The sequence below is a fragment of the Alligator mississippiensis genome, chromosome 4, assembly GCF_030867095.1.
Source record: "Alligator mississippiensis isolate rAllMis1 chromosome 4, rAllMis1, whole genome shotgun sequence".
In the NCBI taxonomy this organism is placed as follows: Eukaryota; Metazoa; Chordata; order Crocodylia; family Alligatoridae; genus Alligator; species Alligator mississippiensis.
In genome coordinates, this window is record NC_081827.1 from 165,854,614 (window position 1) to 165,881,811 (window position 27,198).

Here is a 27,198-nt window from a genome sequence, read left to right on the forward strand (position 1 = left end):
CCCCTTGGTCCTTGGAGCAATGCAGGGGGCTTTTGGAACTGTGACCGGCTCTTAGCAGGTCCCAGCCACCCTGATTGCCCTGAAACGGGGTGAGGGGGATCCCTACTCCCCCAGGAGAGAGGCTGCTACATGGGCTAAGGGAGTCTGGGGGGGGGGGCGCGCTGCAGGGGCCCACCTTGCCGGAGCTGGAGCCGGAGCGGGACCCCAGAGGCTGCGCTGAACTTCAGAGTGGGCAAAGGCGAAGGGGAAGCCCCGCCCTTCTTTCGCGGGAGCCAATGGGCAGGCGAATATTTGCATCCTATTAGCATAGACAAAAAAAAAAAAAAAAGGCAGCAGCAGCCGCGCGGGGCCGCCCGCCCGTCCTCCCTCCTAAATCAAACTTGGGCGAAGCGTGGGGCGCCCGCACAGAGCCCGCACGGCAACCACCGGCTCTGCAGGGACCCGGGTAGAGGCTGTTGGGCTGGATCCACCCCCTGCTCCCGGGGCGCCTTTGGGAGGCAGGGAAGGAAGATCCCGAAGTTTGATCCGCAAGTGGCAGCGGCTGGCAGCGGGCGCCGGGGCTGGGCTCGGGAGCGGGCACCTCGGCCCCGGCGCGGCCCCCTTGCTCCAGCCCTGCCCCAGCGGCGCCCGCACCATGACGGAGCTGAGCGAGAAGGAGAACGAGCCTCAGGGCACGGCCGTGCAGGCGTCCCCGGGCGCCCTCGACGCCCTCCAGGAGAGCAAGGTAAGTGCGCGGCCGCAGCCGGGCTGGGCTGGGCGGGGGCCGCTGCCCCTGGGCTGCTCCCCGCGCTGCCAGCCTGCGGGGTGTTGTGCGGGAGGTCGCGGGGCTTGGCAGCGTCTCCGCTGAACCCCCTCTGCCTCCCCCCGTCCCTCGCGCTTCCTTGTGTTGCTGACATCAGCTGGAACCAGCCAGTTTCAGGCGGGATCGCTCCTTCCTCCCTGCCTGCCTGCCTGCCGGACATGGCATCTCTCCCGGCGAGGCATGAGCCCAATCTTTGGATGGAGCGGAGGTAGCCCAGGTGCCACCCACCCCCTCCCCTTGTGCGGAGCCCGGCTCCCTGCTATAAATAATGCCCCAGAGACAGGTGTCAGGGCTGGCCCTCCCCCTTGCCCTGCAGCACATGCTGTAAATAGGTAACTAGGTGGCTTCAACTCATCCTTGGGTGTGTTGTCTGTGTGCATTTGTGTGTGTTTGTGTCTGTTCCTGTGTGTTGTCTGTGTGTGTGCATTTGTGTGTCTCTGTGGAGGTGTGTGTCTGTGTACATTTGTGTGTGTGTCTGTGCTGGAGGTATCACTCCAAATATCAACCCTTTTGCAAAATAGCCCATGCACGCAGCTGGGGAGTTTGCAGCTTGGGTCCCCCCCTGACCTCAGCAGTTCGCAAAGACAAATCTGATTTAAAAATAAATCAGCAGCTGGGACTTCACTGGTATTTCTGATTCTGCCCTGGAGAAGGGTGTGTGTGTGTGGGTAGGGGGTTTCTTATAGGAAAGGATCTGGCATCCATGGGGGGGCCGCTCTGGGTGAGCTCTGGTTTGATCAGCACATGTGAGCACTGGGCAAGGCGGGCAGGGGCAGTTCTGCTCCGGGTGCGTGCATCTATGTGTGTCTGCAGCAATGTGACTTGTTCACACACACACTTAATTGCAGGCTTCATTGGCATAATGTGCGCATTTTTAGCAGGCAAAGCAGATAGGCGCCAGCACCTTTTCGCGCTTGGGACCCAGCTTAGAGTGGGCACGCACACACAAACACATCCAGAGTAAATATAAGGTTTACATTTCTGAGGGCCTCATTGCCTCCAAGAAGCCCAGGAGCTGAGGCTCTGAGCAGGGCACAGAGCACAAAGGATGAGACTTGGTGCATAAAAACTCTTCCAGGTCAGGGCCCAGCTCCTTCTGGGGGTCCTCATTTGTACTGTGGCCAGCATCCCCTGATTTCAACAGTTTCCCCTATATAGCCCTGGAGTAGTGTGAAGGCGAGTTGGCCTTGGGGGTCGCCATCTGAGCTGTAGAAGGCTTGGGCAGGGAAAAGGGGTGTGGGTGGACAGGATCAGCCCACCCCCTCCCCTTCCATCCCAGATAAAAGAATGGTGGGGATGGGCTTTGCTCTCCAGCTGGTTTCAATCTGGAGTCACTGGTCACCATGTAAATGGGGCCCAGATCAGGTGTCTTCTGCCAGGGCTCCCATGAGCTGCTGGGCTGCCTCGGGCAGTCACTGGAGTGTATATCCATTCCTTCCTGCAGCCCAGGCTGTGATACAGGCTGGGGTAGAGACTGGGCTCCTGCATGGGGTGTAGGCTTTAGTGAACTCTTGTCATCACAGCACAAGGGGCTCTAGACCTGGGAGCAGGAAAGAGATCTGATATCACAGGCAATGGATGGGAGGGCTAGATGGTCCTGGGGCGGGGGGTCTCAGGCATTGGCTTGGGGTGATCTCTGTGCATGTGCAGGGAAGACCCATACTTCGACGTTCCTACTGAAAGCAGAAAGGGCTTGACTCGCCCTTCTCATGGCAAGTGTGTTTACTACCTGGGAAGAGGAGCCCTGGGTTCTGGGCTGGGCTCTGCCACTGACTTGCTTGGTGGCCTTGGGCAGGTCACTTCATCCCTCCTGCCCTTCAGCTGTGTTGTCTGTGGACCAGGGCTGCTCTGGGGCAGGGGCTGTGTCTCCAAAGTGTCTGGGTAGGTCTCAACCCAACAGGGCTCTCACCTCGGTGAAGGCCTCACAGTGTAGTAAGGAGAACCACAAGACTGTAGCTCTGGGATGGTGCCTCTGGGGGCAGAGAGCACTGAAAGAGGGACAGGCTTAGGGTTGGGGGCCATGGGGCGTGTGTAGGGCTAGGAAGATATGTGAGGAAAAGGCATGAAGCAAATCTGGGCCTTCCCTGAATGGGATTAAATCTAAGGGGGCTGGGGAGATGTGACCCCTTCCCCTCTTCCCACCCAGAGTTGCCTGATACCTCTGCTTTCCCAGAGCAGGGAAACTGCCCCCTTCTACCCTGTCCATCCCACCAGGGCCAATCCCAGGTAGAAAGATGGGAAGGGCAGGGACTGAGAACCTCCATGGTGGTGTTCAAACCCCCACTCGCTTCTCATCCCCAGCCTGGGGGCTGGATGGCTCTCATGGGTTCCAGTGTGTCCCTCACCCTCAGGGACTGTGCAATGGGTTGAGGGAGGCTGGATGTTCTGCCCTTTCCACCCCCATCCTTCCCCAGGCTGACTTCCCCACCCCAGGGCATTCCCATCTCCCTTTGCTTACCCAGTGATCTCCACACCTGATCCTTGCCCTGAGCCTCAGGGGCCTGGCTGGGGAGCTCAGCTGAGCCTCCTCTGCCCACCCCCTGGCAGAAACCACACGCCCTCTCCTGGCTGTGGGGTCCAACCCCTCTGCAGGCTCCAGCCCCTCAGCTCTTGTTCCCTGACTGCTGTTCTTCCCGCCAGGCTGTAGGTCCCACCCTCCACCCCCTCCATGTCTGTGCCAAGCTGTGCTGGCATTATGGCGGGGAGGGGTGGGGGTGGGGCTGTCGGGATCTCTCCCAGCCCCCTCACGCCTCCAATCAGCTCTAATTCCCATGTTTGCTGTGCTCTAAATTAGAGCCTTTCGAAAACCAGCTGGGGAGCAGGGCATGTGGGCATCAGAGTGGCACAGAGCTGGCACCCTCAGGGTCAGGGCTACCTTCCCTGGTGCACCAGGGGCCCTTGGGGCTACACCCCAGTGTGCCTAACTCCTGCAGCACAGTGTTATTTGGAAAGGCAGCTCCCCCAGAGTTGCAAAGGGAGGGGTGCTGTATAGGTCCTGCCCCCCAACCCAAGCCGGGCTGGAGATGGTTAATGGGGTGGAGTGGCCTTGTGGGGATCATAGCTAAGACTGGCATTGGGGTTGCCTGTGTGTTGCGGGTGGCTGCAGCTTCAGCACATGGGAGGGATGGAGCTCAGGGTAAGGGGCACCAAGCTAAAATTGCAGGCAGCAGGGACCCCTGAGGCCTCTCCTCCACATTGGGCCCAGATGTATCTGGGGGCAGCATCTGTCCAAGGGAGAGGGCCAAGGCCAGGGCTTTAAGAGTCTGGAGTCCAGTAAAAGATGGGCAGTAGGAGGGGGCATTCTGATTAAGTAAGGGGGGCTGAGAACCCAAATGAGTTGTAACCCCCTTCCCCCACACCCCAGCTCCTTTGTGCTCAGGGCTTCTCTGGGCTCTGAGCTGGCTAACCCTCCAGGGGGACCTGGCTGAGTCAATGGGCATCTTCAAAGCTGGTATCCACAGGTTGGAGGTTCTTTTTCTCTATGGCCCCCAGCTGGGACAGGGCAGTGTGGGTTGCACTAGCTGCCTCTCCACCCTGTCCAGCTACAGTATGGACAACACAGCAGCTAGGGGTCCAGGAGCTGAGAGCAGCAGGGGGACCAGCTGCTGGAGGGACCCAAAACACTCAGCTCAGCACTGACACTGCTCCCAGCTGGGCTGCACAGGTCAGCTACAACCACAGGATGCTGGCCTCAGCATCCAGGGCTGACTGGGCCCCCACCACCCTCGGAAGAATTCTCCTTCCCCCTCCCCTATGTTTCATCAGCTCACATGGCAGCTGCTGACTCCCATAATCCCTGCCCTGCTTGGTTTTCCCTGTGGGAGACCTTCCCCTCCCCAGGCATCCAGCTGGGGTCCTCCAGAGGGGCTGGCACTGCAGCTGTTTCTGGGGGAGGCTTCTGAAACTGCTGCAGAAGGGACAGGGGAGAGTGAGTTATCACAGAGAGCTGGGACCATGCTAGGGGGACAGGAGCAGGAGCTGGTGCAACTCACAGGGTGAACATGATCAAATCTGCATCAGAAACTGTGCTGCTACCTTCCCTCAGCTCACAGATCAGACCAGAGCCCTGACACCCCAATCCATGCCCCCTGCTCCCCTCCACCCTGATCCAGCCCCTGTACACAGGCATGTGGGACAGCTTCTTTCTTACTTGGCAGGACCTGATGGTGTGGCAGGAAAACCCACACAGGCTGTGAGCCTCAGGTGGGTGCTTGCCCTAGCACAAAGTGGGCATGAAAGGCTGCAGTTTGGATTTTCAGTGCATTTCAACTCCCTGTTGGCTGGTGTGAGTGACTGTGCTGGTGGGGGGTGGCAAATGGGGCTTTCCAGGGTGGGGGACAGGCCAGGCTCTGGGAAGAAGTTGGGGAACCCAACCCAGCACCTTGCAGCCAACATCCACCTGCTCAGGGGCCAGAACTGCTTCCTGGGCCAGAGGTTTCATAGCAGTTGGAGGGGAGACCAGGGGCAGGCGGGTGGGCTGCAGCGAGCCAAAGCTTATCTCCAAGCCTGGGGCAGGAGGAAGGCAACGGGGTCCAGTTCTGTACAGCACCAGGAGCCCTGGGCAAAATCACTGCGTACTCTGGCTTCCCGTAGGGGCAGGCTTGGACTACAACAGCTTTCTGCTCATGCTGGGGAGAAAGCCAGGCAAGTGCTCCCAGGGCTTGAGGGGCCTGATCCTGTACAGGAATTTCTGGGGCATGCAGCACTGAGCCCTTTGATCCTTGGGAGCAGCTACCCAGCTGGAGAGTGTGGACAGCTTTGGGCAATTTGCACTTTTGCACCATAAAACCAATGGATGTCTGCTGTAAAAGAGCAGCATAAATTATTACTGCCCTTTTACCATGGCTGCAAAGAAAGACATTTGGGCTCAATAAAGGGCATGAGTGTCTATTTGCTTTCACTTTGTGCCACCATAAAAATGGCTATGGAGGCACAAAGGCAATCTCTGTTTCCAGCCACAGATGAACACAGGGGAATCAAGGGCAGGGCAAGCTGGACCTAGGGGCAATGTGGAGGTCAAAGAGGCCTGACATCTCCCCACTGCTTCATACACATGATGGGGGTGCATTGCCAGGCAGGGACACACTGCACTGGTTGGCATGGTGGATTTCACAGTGCTTTCCCTGGGGAAAAATTGGAAAGTTTCTGGCACCAGCTCTGACCCAGATAAAGGGCCTCGTGGCTCAGGCAGGCTGGCAGGGGCAGGGAGGCTTGGAGCCAGTGGGGGAATGGATAGGGGGAAGCACAGCACAGCTCAGGAACTGAACAACACTGTTTTTTTCCACCTCCCCCCTGCCCCCCATGCATTCTTTATCCCCACTGAAATCCAGGGACCTGGTCCCCTCTACCCCCTGCTGACAGCCATTGGGCCTTTATGGGGGTGAGGGTACCCTGGACAGCAGGGCTTGTTAACCCTCCTTGTGCTAGGCTGTGGCTGCTCCCTGCCTCATGTTAAGCCAAGTGCTCTGTGTTGGTGATATCCCAATGAACTGCTCTCTGCTGTGGGTGTGAGGTGTTCCTTCCTCCCCTCCACCACAGAGGGGGTAGCCCAGCTCACCAGGTGCTGAGCTGCTTTCTTGGGAATAAACGGGCTCCAGGCTTGGGGAGCAGAGTGTGAAACCACAAGCCTGATCCACAAATCTGGGGTTCAGCTCCAGGTTTTGACCCACTCCTAGAACCTGGACTGGGGGGGTCTTGTCCATGCTGAAAATGAAGCTTGGCTTTGGGTCTGGACATCCTAACGCCTTGATCCAGGTGCGAGAGCCCACCTGGAGCAGTGTGCTGCTCTCATGGGCCTGTGCAAAGCCCCTGAGTGCTAGAGGCACAACGGAATTAAGGGAGCGGCAGGACCTCAGGGGTTATCCTGCCAGCTCTGGATATGAACTTACCACCCTCCTGAGCCAGGGCCAAGACTGTTCCCTGAGCTACACTGCTGCTGTTCCATGATCAGACTCTTCCGCAAGCAGGTGCTCCCACGAGGCGACACACCCCAGGGACCTCCCCGTCCCTGCCCTGCTGTTACATTGTAGCTGGTCGTGCAGTGCCATCATGGGCAGGTTACATGCACCCAGCCTGGGATCCTATAGGCCTTTGTGGCACAGAGGCAGCCCAGGTTGGGGTGTGGGGAAGGGAGGGACATTGCCCTCAGGGCCCCATGGTGCCACCTGCTCTTCTTCAGGGCACTTCTCAGCTTAAGCTGCTTCCAAGTCAAGGTCTTCCAGTCCCTCATAAGTCCCAGGGCCCCTAGATACTAAAGAGAGGAAGATTGAGCTGGGGCTGGTCATGTCTGGGGTTTGCATGGGCTTGACCAGCAGGCAGAAGAGGAAAGAAAGGGTCCCCCCTGCCCCCCAGGTGAGCCCAGGGTGCCAGGATGATGCTTGCTTCTTTCCTATGCTGCTGGTGCTACAGCCATGAGGGGCCTGGTGGATGCTTTGGCTCCCACGTGGAGATGGGGGGGGGGGGGGGGGTGGCGGCTCAGGAGTGCTGGGCACCACGGACTGGCAGGGAGCAGACTGGCTGGTCTAGCTGGTCTGTTTCAGCACTGCAATCCCCATGCTTCTGCCCCTACAACCCTGCTGAGGCAGAGCCCTCCAGGGAAGACATGGGGACAAGGCTTGGCTAGGTGGCCTCTTCCAGCCTGCCTCAGGCCCTGGGGCTCCTAACTGCCCCCTGACAGCATGACATCCCAGCCCCATCTGCCCCACCTCATTGCCCCCTCTGTTCATTGCCCCCTCTGCTTCCTCTCCTCCTCCAGTCTGGGTACTGAGCACTTCCTGTCACCGACCCACATCTCTGCCCGCGCAGCCCCCAGAGACCATCCTGAATCCCGTTAAGCACCCTGGCACCCTGTGGCAGATGGGCTTGGGGCATGTGACCACGTCTCCCCCTGCTGGCTGCCCCCAGCAATGATAACCCCCTGCTTCTGCTTCCCAGCCTATGATGGCCCCTGGCTCTAGTCCCCCGTTGGCCACCATGGATTCAGGCTGAGAGTACCTTGGAGAGGGAGCGGTGGGGTGATACCAGGCTGATCCTGCAGTGGATCAGAGGACGGCGTCTTTCCCATCACCCCCCACCAGCTGAGGGGAGGAAAATCTACATCCCTGAGGAGGTTTTATACCTGGGGCCTATCTACAGATAGGACCACAGAGAGTAGCTTGTGCCTGTTGGCACCTTGTCCCCGTGATCTGGCCGAGTCCCTCTCTGCCTTGCCTTGCTAAGTAAGAAGCATCTAGGGCAGGTTAAAAATAGACCTCAGGGTGGGGCTGCATGTCAGAGAAGAGCGGGTGCTTTTAGCAGCATCTGGGGGGGGGGGGGGAGTACAGGAGGAGTGGGCTGAACACGAGCACTCTCAGTCCTAGGTGCCTGCCCCGCCTGGCCTGGCCTGGCCTGGCCTGGCCTAGCCTGGGTGGGGGAGGAGAGGGGGTGCTCAGGCATCCTCAGGAGGCAGCTGGCAGCCAGCTCAGCAAGCTGTTCTCAGGCACCCGGACAAGAGGAATCAGCATCGCTCTTGTCATGTGTTGCCCTAAATCTCTACACAATGCAGCTGCACATGCACCTGGGGAACCTCAGGGAGGGATCCAGCCCCACACTCCAGTGTGACCCCTCCGTGGATGGGGAAGAGGAGGTATATTTTGGCCAGCAGTGCAGCGTGACCCCACACTGACACTCTCTGGGGGGCCTGGCTGTCCTCAGCAGTGCCTCAATGGGATGAGCCAGGAGTCATCACCTAAATGAGATGTCCTGTGGTGAGAGCACAAGCCCATGAGTGAGCAGGGGAATAGAACCGTGCACATACAGTGGGGACAGCTATACGCCTGCCACCCTGTCCCCTTGGGAGTGCACAGACACCCTCCCCTGAGTGAGGCAGCCCACCAGAGGCCCCTGCTAACAACCCAGCATGGATCCCCCCCACCCCACTCCTTAGGTCCAGGTAAGAATGAACAAGTTCGCCCAGGCCCAGCCCCAGCTCTGTACAAGGGGTGGTGGGGAAGCACAGCCAGTGTCTTGCAGTGGAGGGGGAAAGGCTATGGGTGAGGGACTTAGCCATAGGGAGGGAGCAGGTGGATGTTGGCTGCTAATGAAAGTGGAGGCTGAAAGCTGCCTGGAGTCACTCTCACTGAGCACAGTGTGGCGTAGCAGTCAGAACACACACACACACACACACACACACACACACACACACACACACACACACACACAGAGTGTGGAGTAGCAGTCAGAACACACACACCCTGGGCTCCCCCTCACCCATACAGCTCCTCTTCTGCCTGACCTGCTGCCGTCTCACCGTGGCTTTCTTTGCTGGTGCACTTCAAGCCCAGCCCACAATGTATGTATTGGAGGGGGGGTGGTACTTCTGCTACATCATTATTTTTTACCCTCCCTCAGGCTGGGCAATTTCTATCCACCAGGGCCCTCTTCTTCCAAAGAAAGGAGTAGGCTATGGGGAAGGAGCTGTGGGATCTATGCTGTGTTTTGGTGTTGGAGGGGCAGATGGGGGCTGCTGAGACCCAAAGTAAGTAGGGATGAAATCCAGGGCTGTGCATGAGCTGGTGTTAGGGAATCAGGCCATGTGGGGCTGGGGTGGGGGAATCTGGGATCTAGGCCCATGCAGGGAGATCTGGGATCCAGGTGCTCTCTGGAATCCAAGTGCTCTCTGCTGCGAATGGCCTGGAGTTTCTGAAGCTTTGATGCATGCAGCTGGGGAAGAGTGAACCCCTCACCACTGGGCAGGCTATACCAGCCCAGGGTCTGGTCCATGGCTCTGATCATTGCAAACATCCAGTGGGCGTGTCCCTAGACTGGAGGCACAAGGGGAGCCAGAGCTAGAGTAGGCAAAGTCATAGGTACTTGGTCTCACAATTGCTTTTGCATGGTTCCAGGTCTCACCACAACCAAATCTACCCCCCCAGAATGTCTGGCTTGGGCCTTCTTGTACCCCTGACCCCAGTGTCTGTGGGCTTCTGAGCTGGGGATTGGGACTGAACAGCTTGGGCAGAGCTGGGTGTGGGGGCCCAGGGCTAGGGTGGCAAGGAGCCTACAGGTTGGGGTTTCTGTCCACACTGTCTCATTGCTCCCCTCCCAAGCCTAGGAACCAGCTTTTCCTGCTGCTTCTGATTAGGATTTCTAGTAAAGTCCCCTGCATGCTTGACTAATCACCTCCCCTTCCCTGAGGAGCAGAGAGGATGGGCTGGGATGCCTGCCAAGTGCCAGGACATTATCCCAGCCTGAGAGCCTCTGAGCATCCTGCCAGAAATGCTGCCTGCTGCTGCCAGTGCCAGGGCCCTCACCAACCCCCACCGCACCATGTCCCAGTGGATTGGGACCAAGTCAGTCTGAGTACCATGACCTAGGGACTGTGGGCTAGCATCGCATGGCACATGGGCTGCCTACCTGCCCCACTGCTTCTCTTCTCTACTAGAAGTGGGTGAAGCTGGGTGACACTGGAGAACTGCAGTGAGGAGCATGGACAGCATGTTTGGAGAGGGGAAGGGGAGGGGAAGAGAAAGATCTGCCTTTGTTGTTAAAGCCAAGGTGCCCCCACCCTTTGCAGCTGCAAAAACAAAGTAGTTTTGGGCTGCAACGCCAGTAGCGTTAAGTGTAAGACACAGGAGGTGATAGAGCCAGCCTACTCAGCACTAGTTATGCCTCATCTAGAGTGCTGGGTGCAGTTCTGGGCTCCACATTTAAAAGGGACGTGGAGAAGTTAGAGAGGGCCCAGAGGAAGGCAACAAAAGGCTTGGAAGGCAAGTCAGACAAAGGGACGGTGAGACACAAAAATGTTAAGCTTGAAAAAAATGTGACTAAGAGGCAACAGGATAGCAGTCTTCAAGTACTCTATGATTCTGTCCTTGGAGATGCTGTCATGTGCCCCGCAAAGTGCTTTGCCCAGGGGTGAATGCCTGTGCCCCTTGTCACCCTGACCTGCTGGCCCCTGTCCAGGTGGCTGCCTGTGGTGTGACTGGGAGCCCATCCCAGAGGCTCTGGCTTGCTTGAAAGCTGGGGATGGGCAGCAGGGACTGTCCCAGTGCCAGTGGGCACTGAGTGATGTAGAAGGAGCCAGCCATGACTGCTGGAGGGCCTCTGTATAGGGGTGGCTCTGCCTGAGGCTGCGGGTGGCCTGGTAGGAGTGGGGAGTAGCTGGCACTTCCGAGTACTGCTCACCAGCCTGGGAGACTTTGCCCAGTGGGAACGTGGGTGCTGTGGAGCTACTGGGTTTAGGAGCTGGGTGGGTCTCCAGAGGAAAGGGAGCACCTCCATGGCAGGATGCCCTGGAGGGACAGCCCTATCTGGAACAGGGCAGGGGGTTGAGGGGCTGGGTCCAGCTGTCTGAGACGCACCTTCCCCAACACCCCACACTCACCCCAGATGGGTTCTCAGAACAGCCCCTCCAGTGGGAATCCCAGAGCCCCCCCCGCTGCATCCTGCAGGAGGTTAGCACCCCCCCCCCCCCACTTCTGCCCCAGCTCAGGTATACCTGGAAGCTCAGACCAGCTTGACCTCACCCCCTTCCCCAACCAAACTGCAGAGCTCTCTGAGGGTAGCTGCTTCAGAGGAGACACCCCAGCTTGTCCAGAACCCCCTGGGTCTGGAGCAGGCTGGGGTCTCTGGCCCCTATGCATGAGTTTCACTGAGGCCCAGTGGGGGGGAATCTGGGCTGGGCAGTCATCCCATTTGAATCCAGGACCTTGCTGGAGCTCTGGGCTATTTGGATGGAGGCAGGGGTACAGGTTGGGTTGAGCCCGCAGGCAGAGGTGGTGGGTGGGGGGTGGGTAAGGTAGAAGCTGCTCCTTCCATTTGTGAGTGCCTCCCCCACCACACACCGTGGGATGCAGAGCACCATGTTCCTTCTGCTCTAGCAGTCCCAGTGCAGCAGGCAGCTTCGAGTGAATTGGAGCTGAAACCTTTTAGCTGGGAGTGGGGAGTGTGTGGCTGGGCTTTGTGCTGGCGGAGTAAGCCTGCCCCTCCCCCCCGCCCTGCTGTATATGCACAGTCCCGCGTGCAAGTACACAGGCGCTGCACACACTCGCATGCCAGCATAATCTGTGCACGCAAGTCCCACCTGCTCAGGGCTGCTCACTCCCCAGGACACTGCAGACACTAATGCAGAGAGTGGCCTTACTGTCTCACCCGTCTCATCTACTCACACTTTGACAGCATGGGCCCCCCCAGACAGGCCACCATCCCCAAGACTATGTGCCCCCTGCATGCTTGCCTACTGCCAGGAGCCAGACCAAGGCAGGGGATGTGGTGTGGGGCATGGCACCATGGTTCTGCTTAAGGGGATTTTCCAGTGCTCCTCCTCTTCCCTTGTGGTTGGGGAAACTGAGGCCCAGAGCTGAGAGAAGGAATTTGCCTCACCCCCCGCCAATGGAGCAAGGCAGAGAACCCGGGAGTCCTGCTGCACTATGCATTGCTGTGATCAGGCAGCACGGCCCCCAGTGTGGCTCTGGAGGGAAGACACCCGCCTGCCTCTGCCCTGGCTGGAATTCAGTGAGCTGGGGTAGGCACGTCCTAGCCCAAGGAGCCTGGCCTAGAGCCCGGAGCTCATGGCTGTAGCAGGTCAGCACATCTTTGTGCCTACTTTACCCCTTGGCTGCTTCCTGTTCTACAGATTCTTTCACACCTTAACCAGAGGCTCCCTCTGCACCATGATTTCCCTTGCGTAGTCGATTGCCCCAGCCTGAGATCCCATTCCGGAGGCCTGCTGTCTCCAGCCATGTCCCCCAGGGGTGGGGACATGGCGGGGGACTGGGATCCCCCAGGCATCCCAAAGACCAGAGAGGGCCCTGGCAGGGCTGGCTAACCCTTTGCAGGCACCAAAGCACAAATGTGCATACTCATGTACCCACAGCATTGTGCCACCTGGACCGACAAGAGTCCTGACCTTGACTTTCAGGAGATCAGAACCCAGAAGTCCAGGCCCCCAAGGCCAACCCAAGCCCGGGCTGCCCGTTGCCCCACAGTGCTTGGTATCATGGGTGATTGGTAGCTCTCATGTGAGCGTTCCTGTAAAGCACAAACCCCACAGGGCCTGGGAGCGCAGTTGGTGCAGGGGTTTAGCAAGAGCTGTCCAGAGATAGAGGGGAAGGGGCTGGAGCATCTGAACCACCCCCCACCAGGCTTCCCGGCCCAGAGCTCCAAACTAAGGGCCTCCCTGACTCCTCTGATCTGATGCCAATGGCCCTGGGCGCTCTCTGCACTGAGAAGTCCAATCCATGGCTAACTGCCTTGTTGGCGTCTCTCCCATTTTACAAGCCTGGCTGGCTGCAGTGTGGCTGAGGGGGGATGGGCTGGGGCCTGTCTGCGACATGCAGCCCTGCGTCTTCTGTAGGAGTCAGGCTTGCATTACCCCATGCTGGGCAGATGTGCTGGGATGGGCCTGTGTCACTACAAGGAGGAGGACAGGGGACCAACCCCCAGAGGGGCTGGAGGGTGTGGGGGAGGGATAGGTGGGCTGGAAAAGTGGGTGTGGCTGTGAGGAGGGGGTGGGGCTATATGGTGGGGGCAGAGCTCTCAGTGCTCTTGCTGGTGTCCCTGGCTAGGTCCTGAAACTGTTTTGCCCCAGAGGGAAAGTAAAGGGAAGGAGCTAATGGAAGAGGAGGGATGTGACCATGGGGTGGGGGATGGAGATAAGGGGTGGAGGGGGAGCTACAGATGGCATCTCCATGATGGCAGACCTGCCTTAAGTGGCACCACAGCTCTCATGGAAGGTCAGCTGCTCTACCCACCTGCCCCGTGGAGGTGGGGAGGGCAGTAACACACACAGTGCAGGGAGACGCTGTTGTCTCTGCAGGGTCAGAGCGTGAAGATTTGTCCCTGGCCCCTTTCCCTACATCCCCTTGCCTTCCTCATCCATCCACCCTCCCTCTGGCTTTGCAGGGAGAGAGAAGGGGATTCATAGATGAAACAAAACCTTGCTGAAAGCTGGATTAAACACTCAGCTGGTGGAGGCCGGGGGGAGACACGGTGCACTTCCAGCCTCCTGCTCATTTGTGCATGAGGGCGAGACAAGGGCATCTACCCAGCTTTTCCCTCACCCCAAGCCCAAAGGGATCTGTGGCAGGGGGGCCTGGGATTTCCACCCCCCGCCACATGCATGCGCATGCACACACACGTGCACACATGCACGCGTGCAGAGTCCAGAGTGACCCACTTTGGGACCAGCTCAGCATTCATGTGATCATTCGGTCTCCAGCTGACAGGACCAGGCAGGCAGGCATGGACAGAGAAGTGGCAAAGTGGCATTGGGGGGCCACCCCACTGGGACAAGCCTGGTGCCTGCCCAGCTTACTGCTGCCTGCTACTACAGACAGGGTCCGCTCAGCAATGGGGATGGGGTCCGTGGCCTATTTTTGGACCCACCATAATGTCTCCCAGACACTCCCACCTCCGGGTCCCTGGAGCACTGCATTCACCAGTGGTTACCAATGCCATAGGATCTCCTAGCAGGCTGCAGCCATGGAAGCTGGGGACAGGTGACTAGAGAGAGGGCAAGGCTGAAACCTTCAGCTGCTGAGGAGTGATATCATCCCTGGGTCTGAGTACTGGAGGGGGGTGGAGGATGTGATGCCTGCCTCTTCCCAGTGAATCAGACTAGAGAGTAGGGCACAGACCTGTGTAGCTGGAGGGGGTGCAAAATGGGCCACTTCGCAAGCTGCAGGGGCAACTCCTGTTAGGGGGACCCCACGGTGACTTCAGGCTGGCCCCATCTGTCCTCTGCAGTGTGGGGGGTGAAGGCAGGGGTGCTCCCCCTCATGATGTGTGCCCCCCACTCTGGGCTTCTGCTTCTCCCCAGCTGCAACGGTTCAAACGCTCGCTGTCCCTCAAGACCATCCTGCGCAGCAAGAGCGTGGAGAACTTCTTCCTGCGATCCAACAGTGAGCTCAAGTTCCCTTCTGAGGTGCTGCTCAGCCCCCCAACGCCCCTTCCACCCCCATCCCCCCCACCACTGCCCGCTGCAGCCACCCCGCCCCGGGCTGAATGCTCGCCCAGTGCCTGCCACCGGCCCCTGGCGCCCCTCAAGCCAATGCGGACACACAGCTTCCAGGAGTATGTTTTCAAGAAGCACTGCTCATGTGAGCTTTGCCACCAGCAAATCGTAGGTGAGTGCTGTGGAACCCAGGAAGGAGGCAGGGGGACCTCGCTCCAAACGGGGGTGGGGCACGGGGAGTCTTCTTACTACTTCCCACCCCCCACCTCCCTGCTGGGGCTCAGACAGCCCAGCTCTCCCAACCCACAACCCCTTCAGTCTTGCACCCCTGGATTCTGTCTCTCCCAGCTAGGCCAGACCCTCCCCCCACCCACACATACCCCAGCACCAAATCTCCTTGTTTGCCCAGCCCAGCCCAGGGCTTTATCCCATCTCCCTACTCAGTGGAGGCTGCTTCTGAGCCCTGAGGGCCCCTAGAAGACTGCAGTGGCTCCAGCCTTGCTCTCACCCCCTGGCCTGTAGTGTCCCTGTTCCAGGTCCTTGTGAGCCAAGTTCCCTTCTCCCCACAAGGTCCTATTGGGAATACAGGTTTCCCTCGATTTATGCTATACATGCATTCCTGGAGAACAGTGCATAAATCAAATTCCCATAAAGAGGACCCACTTTACAATGTAACAAATAGGGATAGGTTCCCATGGCAGGGAGGGAGGGAGGGAATGGGGCTGGGACTGGAGAAGAGGCAGTGGGAGGGGTGATGCTCCTGGGGCTGCACAAGACAGCAAAGCACAAGGAGCAGAGGAGCACTCACCCCAGCCGGGGCTGCAGCAGCCCTGGGAGCGGCTGGAGACAGCTGCCTGCAGCCACTAGGCTGCACTGTGCTCCCCCTGTCCCCCATGCTTGGGCTCTGCCTGTCCCTGCTCACCTCTGCTCCTGGGCTGCGCCATGCCCTAGTGCAGGCAGCTGGTGTTGGCTGCTCCATCATGGGCTGGGGTGAGTGGAGGCAAGCAGAGCCCTGGGTGGCAGGGGTGTGGCACACACCCCAGTCTCTGCTGCAGCAGCCCCGGGAGCAGCTGACACCAGCTGCCTGTAGCTGCTGGGCTGCACCATGTCCCAAATCTCTTGGGGCTCTGCCTGTCTCCACTCACCTCAGTTCCTGCTGCAGCAGCCCTGGGAGTGGCCAATGCCAGCTGCCTGCACCAGGGCATGATGCAACCCAGGAGCAGAGGTGAGTGGGGACAGGTGGAGCACAGTGTAGCCCAGTGGCTGCAGGCAGCTGGCGCCAGCTGCTCCCGGGCTGCTGCAGCCAGGGCTGGGGTGAGTGGGGCCACAGCTCTTTCCCCTCCCCTCACAGACTTACCTGCTGGGGGGGGCGCGTCTATGCTGATTGCATAAGAGTGAATTTACCTTGCATATAATGAATTATGGGTCTAAATATGCTCATTGCATAAGAGTGAATTTGCATATAAAGAACCTACATAAATCAAGGGAAACCTGTATATTATGCCCCTCCCTGCCAGTCAGAGTTGAGCCCTCTCTAATACCCCCCTGTGGTTGCCCCGTGTGTTGCAGGCAATTCCAAGCAAGGCCTGAGGTGTAAAACATGCAAAGTCAGTGTGCACCTGTGGTGCTCGGAAGAGGTCTCACATCAGCAATGCCCTGGCAAGACGGTAGGTGCCTTCACCAGAGGTAGTGCCCTCCCCCACTCTTTTCTTACCCCTGGGTGAGTGTGTGCTCTCTGCTGTTTGCATGTCAGTGCATGAGTACACACACGGGTGCATGCATACACACAGAGCACACTCCTGGCCTGTCCACTGGCCTGGGTCACCACTGTCACCTGTGGGCAGGAAGTCTGCACAGCAGCTTTATCCTGTCAATCTGAGTCCAGCAGCCTTGGAACAGAGTTGGAGACAGCCTGGCCCTGCCGCTGCTGGCATGGATGGGTTGGAATGGTGCACTGAGTGCCAAAGCTGTGAGTTCTAGCCCTGCGGTTCCCCCCTGGCTGCTTGTGGCTACTGAGTCTCCACTCCCCCTTGCTCTAGGGGTGTAAGCAACCCCTGCTCTGCTGTCTTGGAGTGTCTAGGCTGGAGATGACCAAGCTCTGCTTCCTGGGGGCAGCTGAGGCACCCCAGTCCTTCCTTTCCTATGCAGTGTGGGTATGCACCCACCCCAGGGAACACCGTGACTTTCAGGGGGTGACAGACAGGCTGAGGAGCTTGTCCCCCCTCCCCAATCACTGTTATGGTTTCTGCCCCATCCTTTCCCTCCAGGCCACCTCCTTTCGCCGCAACTTCAGCTCCCCCCTCCTGCTGCAGGACCAACAGCAGGGCAGCTCCAAGGAGTCTCCCCCTGCAGGTGAGAGATCTCTGCCCCAGGGCACAGGGTGGTGACTGTGGAGGGGTCTCTGGCTGGGCTGGCAGAACTTTTTCAGGTGGTTTTATTTCAGGATGCCCCAGACCTAGCTGCTGTACTGGGGTGGGGGAGGTGGCTGGCACTGGGGAGCCTCAGGGCTGTTTCTGGGGTGCTAAGGGAGGGGAATATTGCCCTAGCAGAAGAGTAAGGTAGGGTCCCAGCCGTGTCTGCAGTGAGCTGCTGCCCTTGTGGGTGGCTTCTGGTGCAGAGCTGTGGCTCAGGCTCCCTGGGGCTGTAGACAGAGTCCCTGACTACAGCCCCCCACCCACCTCCGGCTCTGCAGCCCGCAGTGGCAAGGTGGATCCCATCTACGAGACACTGCGCTATGGTACCTCGCTGGCTCACATGAACCGCTCCAGCTTCAGCAGCACTTCAGAGTCACCCACTAGGAGCCTGGTACGTTCCCTCCAGCAGCACCTGGGTGGGGCTCATTGCACAGAGCCTGTCCCTAACCCAGACCTGGGTACACCTTCCCTCCCTGCCAGGGCCGAGCCAGGCCTCACCCCTACCAACACCTTTGTCCCTCCATGGACTTAAACTAGATCAGTGCCTCTCAACTTTTTTTGTACCAGAACCCACTTGTAAACATGAATGGCCAGTCCCAACCCAGTGCCCCTCACTCACGACCCACTGCCCCCAGGCCCCAGCCCCACAGTGTGTGGGGCAGGGGGCTCCAAGCAGCAACTTGCAGGCTGGACCTTTGCCACAGCTTCCCACAGTTTTCTCCTTTAAAGAAGAATCCATTCTTAAAGTTTGTTGATCTATTTTTAAAAGTTTGTTCGTGACCCTTTCATATATTCTTGCAACCCACTTTTGGGCCACAAACCACGGGTTGAGAAACTTCGGACTAGATGACCTCCGGAGGTCCCTTCTAGCCCTACTTCTCTATTTCTATGATTCTGAGGCCAGCATCATCAGTGGAGAGTTCATGACAGCCCAGCCCCATCCCTGTTCCTTTCAGGGGACCAAAAATCCAGTAGCACCCTGCGTGTGGGAAGGGGGGAGCATGAATTCATTGGGGCCTCTGCAGGAGAGAGCAGTAGTGCTTGGAGCAAGGGCCAGGGCAGAGAGATGCATAGCAGAGGCAGTTTGAAGCTGGTGCTGGGGAGTGGCAGGGGCTGCTAGAACATGCCAGCGGGTATCTTGCCAACCCCCAGTATCTCCATCTTCCCTAGAATGAGAGGGATGAGGCTGCGGAGGATGCAGACGGAGGCCTCCAGAACAGTGAGGAAAGCCAGAGTGATAGTGGTGAGTGGAGCAGGGGTCAGGAAACTTCACGGACCCAAAAGCCAGGGTGGGCACAAGGGCCCTTCTCCCCTGGGCAGGGGCAGCTACTGGATGGACCTTGCCCTCAGCACTGCGGGCTGGCTGTAGCAGGGAAAGCAGCCTCATGGCTCTTGCTAGGGGATGGTGGACTGTGCTGGGTGCTGGGCACAGCGGGGGAAGGGAGCTCCCAGGGCTGACCCTACCTGTCTCTTGCAGTGTTCACAGCCCCAGCAGAGAGTGATGGTGCAGCCTTTGAAGAGAAGAGCCCTGGGCAGCCGGTGAGATGTACCCCAGATCCCCACAACTCTTCCCAGCTTCCCTTATCCTGCCACAAATGCTCTGACAACTCCCACCACCTAGTAATTGTATTACAGCAGATCCCTGCCCCATTATGGGGGCTGTGTCCTGAGGTTTCCCTCTCCCCCTATCCCCTCCACTCTTGCACTGGTGCCTGTGTCCCTGTGGTGCCTTCCACTCCCACCAGCTGTATCAGCCCCCCCTTAGGGCTGGGACAGCACCCCCTGCCCACCTTGCAAGCCAGCAGCTGGCTCTGGACAGCTGTGCTTCTAGTAACCTGACCCCCTGCTCCATGCCCCTGCCATGGGGATGTGGCTGCCACAGACCCTTGGCTGAGATGAGCATGTATGAGGGGGCATTGATGGGTTGCTACCTGGACTGGTCAGGGCACTGGGTAGAAGGGGCACTTCTACAGGAGGGAGGGACTAGCGTCAGTGGGTGTGTGACTAGGCTTGGGGGCAGGAGCATGAGGGAGGAGGGAGCGAATACAGAGGCTTGTTCCTCGGGGATGTTCCTCCTGGCAGTGGGGCTGGGGTGGGGGCATGCACAGTGGGACACTGCCTCCTCCTCTGCTGCTCTGACTCTGGGCCCCTTCCCTGCAGGCTGTCTGGAGCTCGTTGTGGAAGGAGATCTCACCCATGTACTCCTATGTAGCTCTCTACAAGTTCCTTCCCCAAGAGCACAATGACCTGCCCCTGCAGTAAGTGCCCATCCCCCCAGGGGGCAGTCACATGGTGGAGGGCAGTGAGGAGTCCCCAGGTCCCCTGGCAGGGGCTCAGACAGGCTGGGGGAAGGCTGCAGGGGCTGCTCAGGATCCCCGTGGGAAGCCCCATGGGAAGGTGGCTTGGGCAGGGAGCATCTGAGGTGCTGATGGTGGCCTGGGGGGTCGTGATCTCAGGAACAGCTCAAGAGTCTCTTCTCTGAGCTCAGTTTTCCTGTCCTGTTCCCCTGCCTCTCCCTTCTCCATTGAGACAAGCCCCACTGCCTCCTGGACAGCTTCAGCTCCCAAGCCACCCTGCAGCCATGAGGGGTTGGGCCCTGAAGGGCACATCTGGGCAGATGGAGGTGGGGAGGCCTTGTTATGGAGCTGGCACAGTGTGTTCTCCCTCCCCATGTTAACACCAAACTCCCTCTCTGTCTCTGCCCCCCAGGCCTGGAGACAGGATCATGCTGGTCGATGACTCCAATGAAGACTGGTGGAAGGTTGGTGGGGGCTGGGGGAACTCCGGAGAGGGGCTGGGGTAAGGGGCATCAGGTGGGGTACAGGGATGAGGGCAGGGAGGGGTCAGAGATATCTCAGGTCTTGGAGGTTTAGGCACAGTGGCACCCCAAAGCCAGGCCACATCCCTGCTCCTGTGGCGGCCCCAGCTGGAGAGCAGGGTTCTGCATTCACCGCAGCAACCCGGAGCTGCTGGGAAGGACATAAACAGCCCCATAAACCTGTCACTGCAGCCAGTGGGCTGGGCACTGCAGCAGATAGACACCACGCCGGGGAGGGGCTGCGGCAGCATCACATATGCATGCACGCACACACACACACACACACTCTCCCACACACGCACATGCACATACACACATGCAGACACATACTCCCTTACACCCCCGTACATACATACACACTCTCCCTTGCACGCACACACCCCATACACACATACATATACTCTTCCTTACACACACAGACACCCCATACATGCATACACATACTCCCTTTTGCACGCATACTCTCTCTCACGTGCACACACTCTCCCTTAAACACGTGCACATACCCTGAACACCTGACCACTCCTCCACTGCACAAGCACACACATGCTCTCAACACCCACACGTGTGTGCACACGATCTCCCCTGCATTCACATCCACATGTGTCTGTCCCCATCATACCCCTTTACATGGCTCTGCCAACATCACATCTCCCAGCACTCACAGTCTGGCATCCTGCACACACAACACATCTGTCCCCAGTACTGCAGTGTCTGACACTTGCATACTTATCTGTATACCCACATGAACACTACACACACACACACACACACACACACACACACACTCCTACCTTTGAACACCATAGCCCCTGACATGCACAAGTTCATGCCCTATACACACATATACCCCACTTCCCCATGGGCCAGGGAGCTAGGAACCTGAACCTAGCTCCCTTTGACCCTATGCTCTGATGGGCTTGCCCAGTGTTGCTTCCCCTCACCCCCACACTTCAGTAGAGCTGCCTTCACTTCTGCAGCCCTCTCCATCCCCATTTGCTCTGGTAGGGCTGGGTCCTGCATAGCCAATGCCTCCTGCTGTGCCCAGCCCCTCCTGGGCCCCTCAGTGACTCATCTGTGTGTGAAGCAGGCCAGGGGTGCATAGCTTGGTACACTCATGCTCACATTGCCCCCCACACACATACGCACAGCCATGCACATGCACACCCGCAGCTGCTGACGAATCAGCTCCTCAGCCATGAGCCAGACACACGTCTGGCTTCCTCTGCCCGTTGCTGTGGTGACAAGTCCCCCACGTGATGTGGCAGCTTAGGAGGCAGTGTCAGGAAAACGCTCTTGCCTGGCTTTTGCTAGCCTCTGCTTGAGGGGCAGAGGAAGGCTGGCTAGGGCTAGGGAACATAAATCCTGCTCTGGGACCTTGGTGAAAAGCCTATCGGGGTTAGCAGGGGTACCCCAGCTTCATGTGGGCACTGCTGGATGCAGGATCAGTTTTGCAGGCATCCCTCATTGGGTGCTTCCAGCTCTATTCCCTGGCAAAGGCATCCCTTATATTAGTGGGGTGCAGGAGAGGAGAGGACAGAGAGAGAGACGTGCATGTGCATGTGTTGGGGAGTGCCATGGCTAGTGTGTGAGGGAGAGCACTAACTATGTGGTATGTGTGTGTGTGTGTGTGTGTGAGACACTATAATGCTAGTGTCTAGGTATGTGTATACAGAGGGATCTATGTGTATGGTGTGGTGCATTGTGTCTACACACACACACACACACACACACACATACACAGGGGAGACCCATATGCATGTTGGATGTGTATGGTGTGCATATCAGGGCACCTGTCCGTATGGTATGTGCATGAATATAATGGTGGTCTCACGAGTGGATGCAGAGGGCTCTGGGTGTGTAGTACAGCATGTACAAGTGCACAGGGGAAGTTCAGGTGCACATGGGATGTATACAGTAAAGCACTTCGTGAAGGGGGGTGTTGATAAGTTGCTAGTGCCTGTGTGCTGGGATGGGGTCTGCATATAGTGCAATGCAGGGTGTGCAAGACGCATGTAGATCAGTGATGCTGAACCTACAGCCCATGGAGCTGTCATCCAGCCCATGGGGCTCCCCAAGGGTCTGGAAATCTGGAGCAGGGAAGCAGTGTTATTTTCCACACTACAGCACAGAGCCACAGCAAATAACACTGCCACTGCTCCCCCACTGCCAAATTTCCAGACCCACAGGCAGGGTTGGGCCAGCACTCAGGGTCACATTGTAGCCAGGTCCAACACACAGGGCTGGTCCAGTGTGCCCGACTGCACCCAGGAACCAATCCCACACGCTGACCCCACACTGGATCAGGCCTGCAGACCAAACCCATGTCACTTATTTGACCCATGATGCTGGATGGGTTGAACACCACTGGGGCAGATCCTTAAAGGCATGGACGCTGCTGCTCACCAGCTTGAGAGCCCCGTGTTCCATGTGAAAGGTCCCTTCTCAAGGGTTGGTGACCCCAAGGCAAAAGGCTGCCTTTTCTCTGGGCAGAGTAATGCCAACCAGCACCTTAGGGAGTGAGGGGGTGACTGGGCAGGATGGGATGGACCTGGATCTCAAGGGCTGGCTTCCCTTCCTGGCTGGACATAGGACCTGGGTATGAATTGGAGGTCAGGTTCTCATCCTTGAGGCTAAAGACCCAACAGTTTAGGGGACTGGGCTGGGACAAAGACATGCCCAACAGAGTACCAAGCTCATCTCTCTGACCTCAGCAGTAGGATGCAAAGCCTCCTGCTCTCTGTTCTGTTCCCTGTCCAGCAGGACACTGCTGCCATCTCATGGCTCTTTGATGGCCCACATGGGTAGTGAGCTCACTGGGTCTCAGCCCCATTCTGGCATAGAGATCTCCATGCAACAAGGGGCTGGGAGCAGACAGGCAGGTGGACACTTGAGCTCATGGCCCCTCCTTTGCTATCACAGGGCAAGATCGGAGACAGGGTGGGCTTCTTCCCGGCCAACTTTGTGCAGAGGGTGCGCCCAGGTGAGAGCGTCTGGAAATGCTGCCGAAATTTCCAGGGCAACAAGGAGCAGGGACAGATGAGCCTCAAAGAAAGCCAGGTATGAACTGGGGTGATCTACACTGCAGAGGGGAGGGGGCAGGACAGCAGAGAGTTGTACTGCAGTGGGATGATAGAGTAGGGCAGGGGGCCTGGAACAGCACAGGTGGCTCAATGAAGGAGAGGTGTAATAGAAAGGCAAGTGGGTCTATGCTGTGGGGAGGGGCCAAGCTAGGGGATAGAGCAGGGCAGAAGACAGTGGGTTTACACCAGCTGGGCTCTTGCCTTATTGGCATTCATGGAGCCAGTCCACATCACCTGGGCAAGGGAGGGTGGGGGCTGGGCCTAGCAAGCCATGGCTGATCTCATTGTATGGCCAGGAGCAATTCATACCCTCTCCCCTGGTGTTGCTCATGTGGAAAAGTGGCTGAGCTTTCCTGGGTCTGTCTGTAGCCCAGGGCATTGTTCATAGTCCAGCAAGGGTGTATCCTGGGTTTTAAGAATGATCTAGACCTCAATCCACCATTGGGACTCTGCTGGCTTCCCATCTGACACTGATCCTGGACCGTCCTTGGCAGGCGTTGGTATCTGGTGGCATTAACTCTCCCCTTCTCCGCTTTCTGCTGGCATTAGATCCTGCCTGCTCTATTGTTGCTCCTAAGTCAGTCTCACCCTGACAAGTTTAGGAGGTGGGGGGCGGAGGGGCATGGGGTTTCCCTTGGAGTTTTTAGATGCCACTCTCTGGGATAGAAGCAGCTGCTGTCAAAGCCTGAGCAAGAGGACAGAGAAGCCAGGGATGGTTGGGGCAGACACAGCTGGGAGGTGTGTGTGGCATTGACCAGCAGATTGTCTTCCCTGAGCTTTCATGCAGTGTCACTGGCATATTCCTGCCCTGCCAGGCTGTGCCCTTTCTTGCCCTGGCATCTGTCAAGTTTGCCCCATTGTCAGCAGAGATCTGGGCCCCTCCAGCTTCATTCCTGACTCTCTCTCCTTTTCTCAGATCTGCGTTGGTGTGGGCAAGAGCAAGGAGAACGAGGGCTTCATCAAGGTGACCAGCGGCACGAAACGTGGCTTGGTCCCGGCTGATGCCCTGACAGAGATCTGAGCAGGGCTGGGGAGCGAGGGACACAGAGGGCAATGAAGAAGTCCAACCCTTCTCTTCCCAGCGGGGGAATGTGGCCTCCCCAGCCCATCCCCACCCAGTTGCACTCCCAGGCTGCCCTTCACTGCTTCCCCGTGCTCAGGGCACCATGGCTGCCAACACACTGCACTGGGCTGAAAAGGATTTATTTCGGAACAGATGCCCAAAAGATGCCGCCCTCCCTTGGTTGCCCCACAGGGGTCAGAAGCAAGGTCTGGGGAGGGCAAGTTTGTTGCCACCCTCATGTTTTTTCAGACTGAACCTGCCTGATCCCACCTGTCTGGGTTGGTGCTGGTGGCAGGTGGGGGCCAGGGTCCCCCACTATGGGAACATCAGAGAGGGAGCATCAGGAGAGTCCCCCAGCTGTGCCCCATCCTGTGTTTGTCTCTTCCCCAGCAGGGAACCCTCCCTGGACTGCAACGTGGGCAGAGGAATGGCTCTATACTGAGCCGCCTGCTCTCCCACCAATATGTCTTATCCTGCCTCTATACCTCCACCCAACCAACCCTGCCTCCCCAGCCATGTCGCATGCCTGTAATGTCATGGAAACCGAAATAGCTCCTGGCCTGGCCTCTAGGCTCAAGTGGGGGCATCCCTCATCTGTCTGTGCAGCGTCTGTGTGTCTGTGTGTGTGTGTGTCGGTGTGTTAGTGTCATCACAGGACCTATTTTGGAAACGACACGGGGTTTTTTCCTCGAACCACTCAGGACCAGGAGAGGCGGCATTGGCTGTGCCTAAGGAAGGGCCAAGGCAACATCTTTTTCTCTAGTCATGTGACCCCCTCGACAGGTGGCTGTGTGTTGCTTTCCATGGTCTGTAGGGGCTTTTCCCTATGTTGAGGCTCCATTTCCCAGGATGTTCCCTGGTTGACTGTGATCCACAGAAGAGCAATTTTCCAGACCTCAGGAACCTTTGCCTGGATTCACACCATACTTGAACCATGAGCATTTTCCAGCCAGCTGCTGTTCTCCATGTGGACAGCTAGAGACAGAGACCTGTCAGTCCATCCAGCCTGGTCCTCCTCACCCAGCATCACCCCCAGCCTGGAGATTTGCCATTGCTGCCCTCAGGGGGGCTGTTTGCATCAGCGATGTTTCTACTGGCTTGTACCATGGCAGCTCTTATCTCTCAGGGGGTGGCCACTACCGAGGGGGCACATTGGGCAATTCCATGGAAGCGAGGGGGCTTTTCTTTGTGCTTAAAGAGGCCAATCCTGATTGGCCCAAAACACCCCCCAGGAGCTTTGCTGAGTGGCTGAAGCAGGCATGAAACAATGCCAGGGCTCCCCACCCTCCATCCTGAGACTGCAGGCCTTGCTTACCTGAGCAGGGAGGGTCAGGGCTGTAGCCCCCTTGCTTGCCAGCTCCTCCTCCAGTCCCACTTGCTCCAGTACACTGATTTTCAAACTCCTTTGGCTGCACCCCCGCCTCCTCCCCATTACCTGCTCTTACCCTCAGTGTGGTTCTGCACATTCACCAATGTCAATGTACAGCAATGCCATTATACTCCCTGTGCCTTGACCAACCAGCAACTCCATTACCATGATTACAATTAAGGCATGTCCCCATTGGCAAAGCACTGGAAGGTGGGGGTACACATACCCCAGTTTGAAAGCCACTGCTCTGCTGTAAGTGATTGTGCTTCACATACCTGAGCAAACTGCCCCCTTTCTGCTCTGTATAGTACCCACCCCATTAGCATATAACCTCTTGCAGGCATTGAGCCCAACCCCACTTCCCACTCGCTCTGTGTCCCTGTGAGCATAGCTCAGGGCTGGTGCATGGGAGAATGTCATGTATAGCAGAGAAGCTGGTCTTTGACTCCTTGTGGCACTGGGTGTTTCCCTCCAGCCTGGGTCAGCTAGGAGGGAAATCTGCAGCAAAGGGTTCCCAGGCTTGTGGTATGGGAGAGTCGCACTGTTTCCAGCTGTCAGCTTTGGCATGGGGCAGGCTCCACGGTGAGACTGACAAACTATCATGGCTGCCCCCCCCAGCACAGTTTGCTTTGCCACATCTAACCCCAGTCCCAACCCATCTGCTTTATTTCTATGGATCCCACCAGCTGACACCATTGTCTCATCTATAACCAGAGCTCCAAGTGAGGTTCCAACAGCCTTATACCCTACGCCCCATATGCTAAGAGTCCAAAGCTGCAGCCAGGTAGTCAGACCAAGGGTGCTCCCACACACCAGAGTCTTTAGCAAACCCACTGCTGGGAACAACACTTGTTCCAGACCAACCCCCATGCTGGCATCCATCTGATACTGCTTTCTACCTTGGATGGATGAAGGAGGGCTGGCTCGTCACTCCCTACCCCTCTGCACCTGCCCACAATCGTACACGCGTGCGTCCATGCACACACACACGGCCGCTGCAGCCTGTTGGAAGGGATTTTCTCCCACACATCGGTTGTGATAGCAACTCACCTAAGCAATAACATCCAGAGGCAATCTGGATGCACCGTAGCTAGGACTGTGGAGTGTCACTGTACATAAAGAATGCATGTCTCACCCAGCTGGCCAGCTGCAGAGGACAGCCTGGCTGAAACGTTCCAAATTAAATGTTACCATGTTGCATCTGTGACTGCTGGGTTGTGTGTCCAGTGCTGGCAAAGAACAATCCTGCCGGGGGACCTCAAGTCTCCCTTGCAGGAGCTCATGTTCTTGGATTTTGTGCTGTCTTCCTAGGGCCTCAACCTCCTTTGGCCTCTGACCAGGGCATGTGCTTTCCTAACATCATGTTTCCAGAGGGGGAAACTGAGGCACAGAGAAGGGCTGGGGTGGTTTCTTACGTGTTTCAAGTGCTAGGACTAGAACCCAGGAGTCCTATGCTTTTTCCTAGAGCTGGAAATAGAACCCAAGAGTCCTGGTTCCCAGGGTCCTGAAAGAAGCAAGAGACCACCTTCCCCTTCTCTCAGACCTGGCCATAGAAGCCAGGAGTCCTGGCTGCCAGGATCCTGATGTAAGCCCTAGACCCCCTTTTCCTATTCTCAGACTTGGCTATGGAACCCAGGTGTCCCATCCCTGTTCCCAGGCTATGCTGGCATAACTTGTTCTGCTGCTGACTCTGCCTCCTCTGTGCCAGCTCTTCGG

The 27,198-nt window shown here is 57.8% G+C and overlaps 1 protein-coding gene across 2 annotated transcripts; it reads left to right on the plus strand.

Moving 5' to 3' along the window:
* The first annotated feature begins 328 nt into the window (after positions 1-328).
* Positions 329-26,682, plus strand: STAC2 (SH3 and cysteine rich domain 2). Of its 2 annotated transcripts, none has more exons than XM_006274979.4 (11): positions 329-724; positions 14,601-14,907; positions 16,305-16,402; positions 17,003-17,087; positions 17,428-17,540; positions 18,320-18,392; positions 18,627-18,688; positions 19,310-19,407; positions 19,859-19,910; positions 22,890-23,027; positions 23,967-26,682. In XM_006274979.4, exons 1-11 carry the CDS (start codon positions 635-637, stop codon positions 24,069-24,071), a joined length of 1,221 nt encoding a protein of 406 aa, XP_006275041.2. In that variant the 5' UTR covers positions 329-634; the 3' UTR covers positions 24,072-26,682. The 2 variants fall into 2 exon arrangements, with proteins under 2 accessions (XP_006275041.2, XP_019338092.2); XM_019482547.2 differs by having other exon boundaries at positions 330-724; positions 14,601-14,682.
* Positions 26,683-27,198: the final 516 nt, after the last annotated feature.